This window comes from Alosa sapidissima, chromosome 4 (assembly GCF_018492685.1).
Source record: "Alosa sapidissima isolate fAloSap1 chromosome 4, fAloSap1.pri, whole genome shotgun sequence".
In the NCBI taxonomy this organism is placed as follows: Eukaryota; Metazoa; Chordata; class Actinopteri; order Clupeiformes; family Clupeidae; genus Alosa; species Alosa sapidissima.
Genome location: NC_055960.1, coordinates 35,981,994 through 35,994,336, shown reverse-complemented (window position 1 = coordinate 35,994,336; position 12,343 = coordinate 35,981,994). Strand labels below are relative to the sequence as shown.

The 12,343-nt window shown below is 43.0% G+C and overlaps 2 protein-coding genes across 4 annotated transcripts in view; one reads left to right on the top strand and one right to left on the bottom strand.

Annotated features, from left to right (window-relative positions):
• Positions 1-7,514: 7,514 nt before the first annotated feature.
• thoc7 (THO complex 7) lies at positions 7,515-11,464 on the bottom strand. 2 transcript variants are annotated; one of them, XM_042088857.1, is made up of 8 exons: positions 11,210-11,464; positions 10,604-10,724; positions 10,212-10,339; positions 10,040-10,126; positions 9,776-9,833; positions 9,521-9,587; positions 9,351-9,420; positions 7,515-7,745 (listed from the first exon to the last, which is right to left on the bottom strand). In XM_042088857.1, exons 1-8 carry the CDS (start codon positions 11,226-11,228, stop codon positions 7,687-7,689), a joined length of 609 nt encoding a protein of 202 aa, XP_041944791.1. In that variant the 5' UTR covers positions 11,229-11,464; the 3' UTR covers positions 7,515-7,686. The 2 variants fall into 2 exon arrangements, with proteins under 2 accessions (XP_041944791.1, XP_041944792.1); XM_042088858.1 differs by lacking the exon at positions 11,210-11,464 and adding an exon at positions 10,909-11,048.
• An 87-nt stretch (positions 11,465-11,551) lies between these two features.
• LOC121706812 (ataxin-7) overlaps positions 11,552-12,343 on the top strand; it is a 28,149-nt gene continuing 27,357 nt past the window's right edge. For both annotated transcript variants that reach the window (XM_042088851.1, XM_042088849.1), the window contains exon 1: positions 11,552-11,722. The gene's annotated coding sequence lies outside the window, so the exon portion shown is untranslated. The remainder of the gene's footprint in view (positions 11,723-12,343) is intronic.

The following is a 12,343-nucleotide window of genomic DNA, read 5'->3' as shown; positions in this document are numbered from 1 at the left end:
CCCAAAGTCCTCTGCTGCCTGAGCTCAACAACAAGTGTCTAAATATGCTTGAACATATTTATGTCAAACTTCCATATTGGCAAAATCACACTTACACACACAATATTCTGTAAATGTGTAACTTGTGGTTGAGCATATAATAGTTTAAACATCCTCATGATAACTGATGATGGAGGAGAAGTGAACAAAAGAATGCCTAGGTCAGGGGTGTCAGCATAAGGCCCGCCAGCAGGTCTCATATGGCCCACCAGATGTTTTGGGTAGGAAGGTAAAAAATAGAAAGAATAATAAGATCAAATAGTTATAGTTAATAGACATTCACATCTAGTTGTCTTCAACAATTTGTAATAAGCAATTTCTGTGATATATTGATTAAAACTAGCAGTACAAGCCATCGTCAGGAGGAAGAGGCCAAAAAAGCTGACATGGAAGTAGGGTGTTTCAGGAGAGAAAGAGCAGGATATGATGGCAGTAGATGATTTGTACTTGTGTGTTCTCAAGTGGGTATAGTAAAGGAGGATCACCAAACAGCACTGATACCAGTACAGAGAAATGATAATGACCATGACAGTGATCTCTGGGGATCATGTAAGAATACATCACAGTGGATGTACCTCTGAAATACAGTTGTTGGATGCACATATAACAATGTACTCTGTTGTAGCTGCATGATTTAGGAACCAGTGACACACACTTTTGCCCACTTATTTTTGAAAATTTGAAAAGAATCCATCAAACTATTGAACTGATTCTGAGCACAAAATCATTTCCCTTAATTCACAACAGCTAATATGCAGCTTTGAGGCAGAGGGGAGATGTTGGAGTCTTGACAAGACAATACACACCAGGCTCTGGTTAAGATGCCACAAGGGTGCATTATCACACTACAGAATGAATGGTCATACATTTGAGTAATACTCTAATTATTTTGAAATGAACACTCTCTTTAGAATCTTTAGAAGATTTCAACATTAAGAAATGATGTGTACAGTATAAATTTAATTCATCAAACAGCTGCGGCACACTCACAGATCACACACATAAATTATAATCGCATCGAGTCATAATGACAATAAATGAATACACTGTCTTTATCAGCTGAGTTTGTGAGTGCGTCGGCATTGTTGACACCTGGTCCCTGTCTGCTTATTTCATGAAAGGTTACGGTCAACTGAGAGGGAAGAAAATATACTTTGTAATATATTCTGTTGTGTCGACCCATTGGTTTGCCTCCACAGGTTGCCCAGAGAGACCCACAACAGCACTAATGATGGGATGCCAAAGAGACGGACAAACCTGGTTATGGCCTGTGTCAGTTTGTCTAACCCTTGTGACATTAGTGTGTCCATCCTGATGCGTTCCTCCCACTGACTGGCCTTGTTATTCCCACCGCTCCTTGTCAACACCAGACGAGCCGGACGACAAAACAACGGAATCTCAGAGCCTGTGTGTCCCTCACTGCGGAATGTTTCCCATGCCCAAGCAGACAACGTGTTCTGTGTGCACCCTCCCCAACGCCACGGTTCTGACTCATATTGATCCAAGGACCCTTGTGTTGCGTCCTCGGAGTTATTTCCCTCCTCTGTGGCCGTCGGCCTACGGCAGGAATTAGATTAGAGCCTGCATAGCACACCGAAGAGTCCCCCTTTCATTAGTCGCAGGGAATAGGCCAATACTGAACTCCCCTTTGTGCTTGGGAATACATATTTTAGTGTAATTAGCTTTGTGTAATTGCCTAAATTCTGCACAGTGTATTCATTCTCACCTGTGCCGGGAAAGTCATTTGAAAGTCATTTGAAAAAGTAGAAGTAAACAGGTCTGTGTTGTGAAACTAGTTTCAAAACTTTTCTATTGTCTATGAGAGTTTATGAATATGGATCATTGCAGCCTTCTCCTAAAACAAAGATAATTAGAACTCAAACTGCAACACTTTGTTTCAACTGCATTGTCAGCTCATAAGAATTTCCAAGTGAAACAATGAAAGAGACACTTTTGAAGGTCAGTGTTTGCAGCTGGTAGATAATAATCATTTTTATTTATAGAGCGTTTTTCTAAAGAAAGTAACAAAGCTTTACATATATAAAAGAATAAACAGAACAAAAAATAAATGTAAACAATACAAATAAGACTATATCAACATTGACAAGAAAAATGTAAAGGTATCTTTTAAAAAAAATAAAAATAACAAAAATGGAAATATAACCCCTAACCCTCCCTCCTACACACTGACACACACACACACGCACACACACACACACACACACAGATGTTGCTGTCTGATTAAATCCTAGATGACCTGCTTGATGACACCAGGGTTTGTCTTGTCCCCCCTCTGTCTCCTGGCAGACTGAACACTACAGTGACCACAGGTGTGATCTAAAGCTTCCGGACAATATGGAGGAGGGGGGGGGGGGCTGAGAAAGACAACGGAATGGTCTCAAAAGCAAAGGGCAATTATGGACATAAGAGCACATCAGATGGGTAGGTCTGACTTATGCAATTTTTAGTTGAAAGTAAACTTATTTAAACTAAGACATTTGGTGAAAATCATTATAATCTGATTACATGATTCAAGCACATTAGGCCTGCTGAGTTTGCATTCATTTGATATCCTGAGACTGAGGCTGATGTTTAGGCTAAATGGTGTTGTATTAAAGGAGTGCACAAACAGTATGAGTGAAACCGTGTGAAATGCCTTAGATGGACATAGTGACTGACATAAACGTTTTGGGCTTAGTCTATCTTTAGTGTGTCCAGTTTTCCCACTGATCTTATTCTCTGTCCATCTAGGGCCTTGTATTCTGCTTCGGTTCATTTAACACTATTTAAGCATCAGCCTCTGGTTTCCTTTTCCCACCTTGACCTGATTTTGGGTTCTACGCACCAGGTGAAACACCTTTGCATACACAAACCATAAGGTGCAGACGCCAACCTTGAACTAACTATATCCTGACACGTCTTTTGTCTTCATTCCATTTCTACTTTCAGACTGAAACTGCCAAAAGAACTTGCATCTTTCGAAGGTGAGTCTCTCCTTACTCATAGCTTACTTTCATGGCACACTGGTAATATGATAGGTGATAGGTCACGGGATGGATGCAAAATGATAGCCGTATCTCTGTCTGCCCCCTGATATAGATGTGGTCAGATCAAAGACCATCTGCTTTCCATATGGGCACAAGTTGCCTAGCCACACAGCCGGCACTTTGAGTTTTCAGCGCACAGAGAAATGATGTTTGTGCATGGAATGTGCTACGCTCTGCTGCACATGCAATATGGGCAGAGATGTCCAGCATGATGAGCCCTACGCATCCCCGAGATGTCCAGCATGATGAGCCCTACGCATCCCCGAGATGTCCAGCATGATGAGCCCTACGCATCCCCGAGATGTCCAGCATGATGAGCCCTACGCATCCCCGAGATGTCCAGCATGATGAGCCCTACGCATCCCCGAGATGTCCAGCATGATGAGCCCTACGCATCCCCGAGATGTCCAGCATGATGAGCCCTACGCATCCCTGAGGGACTGCTCTCACAATACTGCACTTTCTTTTTCCCCCTTTTTTGCTCTCTCTCTCTCTCTCTCTCCCCTCTGTCTCTCTCTCTCTCTCTTTCTCTCTCTCCCCTCTGTCTCTCCGTCTCTCTGTCTCTGTCTCTCTCTCCCCTCTCTTTCTCTCTCTCTCTCCCCCCTCTCTCACTCTCTCTCTCCCCTCACTCTCTCTCTCCCCTCTCTCTCTCCCCTCTGTCTCTCTCTCTCTCTCTTTTTCTCTCTCTCCCCTCTGTCTCTCCGTCTCTCTGTCTCTCTCTCCCCTCTCTTTCTCTCTTTCTCTCTCTCTCTCCCCTCTGTCTCTCTCTTTCTCTCTCTCTCCCCTCGCTGTGTCCAGAGGCTACAATCAGGAGGAGGCAATGGCCGCTCTGGTGCTGGTCTTTCACAGGTCCAGATAGCAGAGTCAGCAGAGAAGCTGTTAAAGAGAAAGATATTCCTGGCACAGTTTCAGGGCTTCACACGGCTAAGGGCTTCACATATGGATGTGGAGAAAATGCCATTATAGAGCACCACCAACCTCCATCTACCATCTCCAACGTCCTCCTCCACACATCCTCCACCCTCTGAGTGTGGAAGTGAGATTAAAGCAACCACATCACCCTAGAGTGTCTAGGGCGCAATCACAGCCACTGAAGTGGCTCATATGCCTGCAGACATTTATCCCACCCTTCCCCTAACTGACGATCTACTCAAAACCATTAAATAGGGACGATGAGGCCATTAGAAATAATCATGTTCCTTAATTTTTAAGCAATATCCGATCAGGGCTGACAGGCTGTAAGTGCAAACTCCTCCACTCCGCACTATATTACCTGTTAAACTGTGCTGTTAACTCTCCTGCTAACCTCTAACCCTCCCTCCTACACACTGACACACACACTGACACACACACACACACACACGCACATACACACACTTATGCATGGTGCCCACTCAGGTCTTCCATCTTCGTTCTTGGCCACCATCCTCCACAACTGCCACTGCTGTGACCCTGATCAATCATCCAACCGTAGCTCGTTAGGACGCTGCCTTGACCCTGCCTTCCTGCCTGGGGCCACTTTCTCAAGAGGCCGCTCACACGACATGCATCTCGGGGGGGGGCCGAGGCGTTAGTGCCGTGCTGCATGGCGTCTGTGCGTGTCTGTCTGCTTCAGTGCTCTGCATGCTGGAAGCACTGCATCCTCCCCTCCTACCCGTTAGAGTGCAGGGCAGAGCAGCGTTGGCCCACACCAGGGAAGATGGGCTTAGCTCTGCATCACACGAGCACCAGACATGCAGACAGCCCTGCACAGTCATACCACTGCATGTTACTGATAATTAAGGACACACCAGGAAGGGACACACATCTAATTCAATCCGTCAAAAGTTTGGACTGTTGTTTGGATGTTGCACATTCAAGTCTTTTAAATCGGAGAGAAACGCTATATCCACAGAAGGAAAGCGTTATATCCACAGAGCTCAGAGCCAGCGTGGAAGAGCTGCAGAGTATTTTACAGATATTACAGTGCTGCACCATAATACTGCAGCAAGTCCAGTCAGAACATTTGGGACAACATCATCACAAACATGCAACGCTGAGCAATATTGAGTGCAAACATTAGTGTGGCGCAGGTGCAGACGTTGTTGTAAGCAATGGGGCCCTTTTGTGTTGTGTGCTTCAGACAGGGCAAGGAGTCCGAGGCCTCGTATAACGAGCTCATGAGGGAGCTTGAGAGCCACTGCGAGTGGACCACGATGCTTGAGAACCAGGGCGAGTGGACGGTGGCGCTTGAGAGCAACAGCGAGTGGACGATGGCGCCGGAGCACTTCCTGTTGCTCACCCGCAGCCTGTCCGTCACCTCCGATCTGGAAGCCATCCAGGAGGCAGCTGGACCGCAGCATCGATAGCGGCCGGCCTCGGTGTCACAATCTGCATCACTCACGCACATCACCTCTTGTGGGATTGCAGCTTGTCGCAACACGTGGTGAAGCTGTAATGCACAGTAGCCTGCCTATGCCCCTGCGCCCCTGTCATAATCTCTCTGCTCATATCAGTGTGACACATGCATATATCAAGTGTTACGCTCTCAATCAGCATTAGTGATGAGGCTGTCATGATGATTACTGATTGATTCAGACTTTGTTTGGCATCACAACTTAGCATCATTTGTGCTTAATTGTTGAGCTTAGTCCACTCTCCAGCAGTGTACTCTGATAGGCCTTTTTCTGTTGAAAGCCATCTAAGGAATTCTTCTTCCTCTCTCTCTTAGAAGTAGGAAATATCATTTTTACAGATTGTGTATTGCCAAGAGGGTCATAATGCATCAGTTCACATAAACATTGAGGTTTGGGAATGCGTGTGAACACTGTAGTTGGAAGAAGCGGATATCAGTCCTATGTCACTGGTGACATCTGCTGGTTTTAAATAGAATGACGTACGCCAGGGTTTACATGCCTTGCATATTGTTATTGGATGTGTACTAGACATGCTTAAGGCACGCATACTATAAATCATACAGTACAAAAACGGTATTTAAGTAAAGGATGACGGCCGCCGAGGTGTCATGTTATACAGAGTTATGGATGAGGGGGAGGCAAAGGACTCACCGACGCGCAGAGGAGCTGCTCTGTGACCTGGGCATGGCTACCCACTTATACCTGACTGGAAGACTGTAGAATATTAACAATAATTGAGCCCAAATAATTCAGGAAAGCAATAAGAAATATTGCGGACGCTAAGTAAATCTTAACAAGGTGCACAGGTCTAAGAAACCAGATATTATAGGTGGTGTAATTGTTACTATTAGGTTCAGTTCAGTGTAAAAATGTATGGAAATAATTACAAAAAAGTCCAACCAGTGCTGCAAGATTTTTTATGGTTAAAGGGCTGTAAAGGTCTTCTTTGTGTAGTCCAATTTTGAATGTGACTATGCGTTTAATGCTCATAAATTTAGTCACCTCACCTGTAGGCTTTGCTGTACAATACAAGCTGTTGAACTTTAAGGCTACAGTGCCTCAACCTCAAAGTTCAAAAAACAAGTCTGTCAATAAGGCCCTGATAAATGGGACCACATAGAGTGCCCTTTAAAGGACATGCCTGAAGGTCTGCTCTTGGAACAGGCCATTTACATGTCCTTCCACAGAGGATGGTATGCCTGAAGAAGAGATGTCTTGCCTTGAAGGCTTTTAAGCATGTTTTGTCAATTGGTAGACTTTTATCCAAAATGCCTTGATGCAATGCTAAAAAAAATAGAGAAAAAAGGACAATTCCAATTTCCATGGATCACTCAGGAAACTATTACAGAACTTTTATATATTTTCCATTTGATGGACATTATTTGATGGACCCCTACACTATTAAAGCATTACCCGATAAATGTGAGTTTATGTCAAACTGAATACTTGAGATTATTAATACCAAATTATTAAAAATGATGAAAATATGTGGCACAGTCCCACCTAGTGGCATGAACGAAGAGTAACATAGTACATTTCTAACCTGAAACCATGGTTATTCACAACTGCCAGCGTATTCAGGTCATCAAGTTGTTCATGAATGAAAATATTAAGTGGAGAGTGACACAGGTGGAGTGGTTTGCTGATTATATTGAGTTACCAAGGGACCCTCTTATGGAAGTGAGTTTAACAGCCTGCCAAGTTAATCAAGTGATGTGGAAATATGCTGGCAAGGTCAATTAGTGTTCACTTATTTCATATACCATGGTCTGAGGTGTTATGTGAAAAATGATGCCCACACGTACTTTTTGAAGGGTAACGGCTTCTACACACAGTTGCGTTCTGTCGGTGCAGCAACAGCTGAATTTCTCAACGCGAGCAACGCGACGCAACGGACCCACAATTCCGTTCGGCAACATGACGTGAGCCCATGTAAAGTGAATGGGATGCGTCTCCAGCACTGCAACGCACACAACTGTGTGTAGGAGCCGTAAGTGGCTGTACAAAATAAAATGACCACAACTCTGAGGAATTCAACAGTTTGAAAACTTTTCAAAACATTTTTAATGTTAACAATGCATTTCAAAGCACATAAAATGGAACAGAAATAAAAGAGTGCACCCATTCTAAAGGCCTGGGTGGGCTGAAGGGGAATAAACTTCAGTAAACACATGATCATTGGCCACGGCCACAGCAAGCAGCAGTCAGTCACCGTTATCCATCGAGCTCTCCTGGGTATCGTCATTCTCTGACTTTTCATCAGCTGAGGACAGAAAACGGCACAAAATTACTGCACATCCACAACAACAACGTTGGTGAACTAAGTTCATCATCACACCATAAGAACTACGAAACTGTCTAAACAGAGAAATAACTTGATAAGCAGTGGGTTTGAGGTATTTTTTTTTGTTTTGTAAGTTTGAAGCACTCTTCGGTTTTTGCCTGTCTAAGCCTTGTATCAAAACGCCAACATTTTCATGGGTTCCTGATATTACCCCATTTAGCAAACCTTAACAAGCCACTGGCCATTTGAGTGCCCTAGCAGAACTGCTTGGGGGGGGGGGGGGGGGTGTAGCCTACTATGCAAATGCCTTGAAGTAGGCCTATAATCATAATTTGATTGGCTGGTGCCGTCTGTTGTTGTCCGTCGGTGGAGCAAAAGTTGAACTTCTCAACGCGAGCGACGGGAGCAACGCGACGCAACAGACCCACAATTCAGTTCGCCATGGATGACGTGAGCCCATGTAAAGTGGACGGGATGCATCTCCAGCACTGCAACGCACGCAACTGTGTGTAGGAGCCGTAAGTGATGTGAACGCATCAGGCTACTTCAAAAAAATGCCCTTTGAATTTGGCAAAACATAACATGAAGCTGTTTCCTAAGTTTAGGGGTGCTACTATTCATGTTATACTTTTGAGGAACGACCGATCAAATGGCATGATGCCAAGGGGTATAACTGCAGCAGGAGAGACTGATGTGTAGACTAGCCTGTCAACAAACAATGTGAGTTAAATTAAATCACTTATGAATATTTACAGTAAATCTTGGCTAGAGCCAATTAAACTTGAGTGTTACTTGCCATGTCTAGAAAGTGCTATGATTTGCGTACCTTCATGCAGTTAATTTTCTCATCAATTTTCACCCATTCAAAGACTGTTTTATGATTGAGTTCCATGGCTTTCCCCTGTCTAGTGCCCTAGCTGTGCTGCTCACATATGAACCAGAGGCCGATATGACATTTTTAGTATGTTTATGTAGCAGATATGACAACTTTAGTATGTTTATGTAACCAAAACAAGAGCAGAGCTGGCAGGAGCAATTTGTATTTTTTTAAACGAAGCCAAAATGGAATAAGATGGCTCTGTTACGCCATGGGAATGAAGTATGCTCTGAGCTTGAGCCTTGTTGATCTTTCAAACTGCCCTGGTTTGCAACCGCATACTCGTGATGGGGCAACGCTGGACACCTCTAGCACATCAACATGTTACATTTAATTTATGCAATAATATGAAATAACTGAGAACAATTAAATCACTCAAACCAAAGGCAAGTGAATGACCACAACAGGATGGTTACTTAAGATTAGTAGATAAGAAACTAATAAATCACTACCAAATCCTCCTTTCTGGCACTTGGCGGTCATTTCAGCAACCCTACAAACAGTTAACTCTACTAGGTGATCATTTCAGCAACCCTACAAACAGTTAACTCTACTAGGTGATTTCACACACACGAGGCTGGCACTGCAGAAAAGCATGCTTCTTCACCAGCACTTCATGTTGACCCCATCAACACATGGCCCAGTCATCACTGTCCGTATTTAGAGTGAATAAAAAAAGAAATGTATCATCGGGGAGATTCACTTACTCTCCAGTGTCTGCTGCAGTTCCTGGATCGTACTGAGGAGGACGTGGAACTGCTTCTTCCGCAGCTCCAACTGCACCGGAACAGACCAAGTGAGATACCAGGTAAGATTCTGGGAACCAGGGTTTCAAATAGTAAATGATGCAAAGGAGCGAACCACAGGCATAGCCTACCTTATCTTCAACATTCTCTTTAATCTGTGAAAGCTGCTGAAGTTCTTTGTCGAGTGCTTCAAGCTGCCTGTAGATATTTAAAGGGATGCTTATTAAATAAAACTGAACACAAAGCAAATCACCGGATCTACAAGACAGACAACAGGAGTAAGATGAAGCCAACTTAATATTCACACACACACACACACACACACACACACACACACACACACACACACACACGCTTCGATTTCTCAAATACAGGATAATACTCACTTCAGTGTCTCGTGGCGGTCCGGATGCTGCTGTATAACCTTTGCTAAAGCATCATACTCTATTGCAGAAAAAAAAAAATATATTATATATGAATTGAATTTAGTTATATGACCTAGACATAAAAGAACATGGTCAAGAGGCAGAATACAGTTCGTCCCATAACATGTTTAAGACACAGTAGTCAGTCTTCAAATGCAGAGTCGAAAAGTACTAGCTGAATAGATGCCACAAAGGATTTTACTGTTATTTAGTTTACGATCATACCTTGGCGATTTTTTCGTATTCTTTTAGCCCGCTGAATCTCCTTTTTGCACTCTGTGATTTTGTCATGGGCTGATGTTATGTTTTGCTCTATAATAAAACATAAAGTAAAGAATCAACACTTAATTATATACAGAATGTTCAGTTGTCATATTCTAGAAATCATGTCGCTTACCAATATCTTTATAAATCTTTTCATAATTTTCCATTTCCTTGAGATTCATGTCATACACTAGTAGGGTCTTCCCCATCGAAAATTCACATTGCGACAAGGTGCCCACCATCCTCTGGTACTGGATTACTCTGGGGGGAAACAAACAAACAAACAAACAAACAGGATTATAGTTAAATGTCTGGGCGGACATTAACTTGCATCCCACATTACACATGAGTTTTGGGAGCACTCTAGCGTTTTACATCAACAATAGCCACATAGATGAAGGAAGAGTCAAAATATTCTCCAACGCACACGGCACAATTTGAAGTCTTTTAAGTGCCATGTAGTGTCTATTTGAGTACAATCAATCCTGCCAAAGAATGAGCATCTTCAGATTTCCCACGATTTACCCCTCTTCAGGTGAGCCAGTTGAGTTGCACCATTTTGTGAAGCTTTTGAGGAGCACATTAATACGTCGGTCGTCTCCAGCCCCGTCGCCATCAATGAGGAGACGTTTTCGAATAACTTCGTCTAGAGCAGAACAAGACAACCAATGCACAGTGTAGTTAGCAATTGCAATATTGGTGCCTAGAAGAAAGACGAACAATGTTATGTAGCAAATGATAGCATTAAGCTAACTCCAATGCTAACGTGCGTGTTAGCCAGCTCAGCTGCCGGTTAAATAAAAAAAAAGACCTCATTACTCGAAACACACCCATATTGATGTAACCTCTATAACAAAGCTAGGTTTAGAGATTTTATTTTCTCCGATCTACCGAACTACTTAACACCAATAGCAACCTACACTGACGTTCTAGCTAGTTGTAACTTCAGAGTAACGTCTAAACAAGAAGCTAATCGGAAGCTAAACAAGTTGTATTGTGTGAAAAGCTATTTTGAACAGGTCCTTGATAGACTCCAACTAGCCTGTTAATTCATCTCTCTCTTAAACAGGGCGCAGGTTTCATAATTAATATATGATTGATCAACAATGTAAACTAATTAAACGACCTTACCATCAGTTACTGCCCCCATGATATATCTCAGAAGTACGCACGCCTCCTACAGAAAACTTTGCAGACAACCTAGGTCCTAGTGACAACATAGAGTGCTGGCTAGCAGACTGCCCCGCCTCTACGCTTGACAGTGCTGGTTGGCTACCACCATAGATTACTAAACTGCACTGCCATTCCTACTGTTGTGCAGCAATAGTTTCTTTCCCTAAAGTCGGAAAATATGCATGAAAGTAAACAAAATGACAACAGTTACATGTACAGTTAAAGGCTTTTGACAATACATGATAACTGCCAGCTTTCCCGACGTGCATGCGTGCGGGTAAAGGGTACAGTGACGTGTGTGTCCCACAATGCTGCCTGGTAAACAGACATGGAAGCACCTGGTGAAGACCTCCACAGTCAGTGAACACTGCATTCGCTCTTTTCACGATCTCCAATTTAAAATATATGTCACAATCAACCGACTTTATTCTGCTAGTGGCTGTTTTTCCATCTCTTACGTCCAGGGCATTGGTAAGAAATGAAACATTTTTTCGACACTGTCTGCCAATTGCTGTTCAACCAGATAGCCTGCTTCATGCTAACTAGCTTGCTAGCTCATCCTAAATGGCTGGCTTGCCCAACAAGCGGCGAGGCTAACAAGCTAACCACTGCCTCTCCTTGAATGCCAGTAACATTGTGTTGTGGTGACGTGATTGTATGTTTAAGACGCATATTTTGTGCTACTTTAAACAAATGCCTTTTTTTTTAATATTATTTGACCATTAAAAGGTACTTTTCTTGTATTATTGTATAACCTGTTCCATGACCAACTGTCTTGAGGTAGACCAACTAACGTTAACTTCCTAATAAGTTACATTCCAGTCTGTGCGTTAGTGCTGCGGCGGAAAAAAGGCACAGGGGTTGAGTTTTTGTTTATGTTACATATTTCAATGCACATGATGATGATGTATACTAATGGCGCTGGCATGCTTTAAAAATAATGCATATTTTTGTAATCAGGAACCATGTTTTTTTCAGCACAACATGTGGATCAGCGTAGATTGGTTGGTTGCCTAACAGGGATTCATCCAAACCTCTTATTAATCATTTTAGTTTGTCATAATGATAAACAAAAACGCTAACACAAAATTG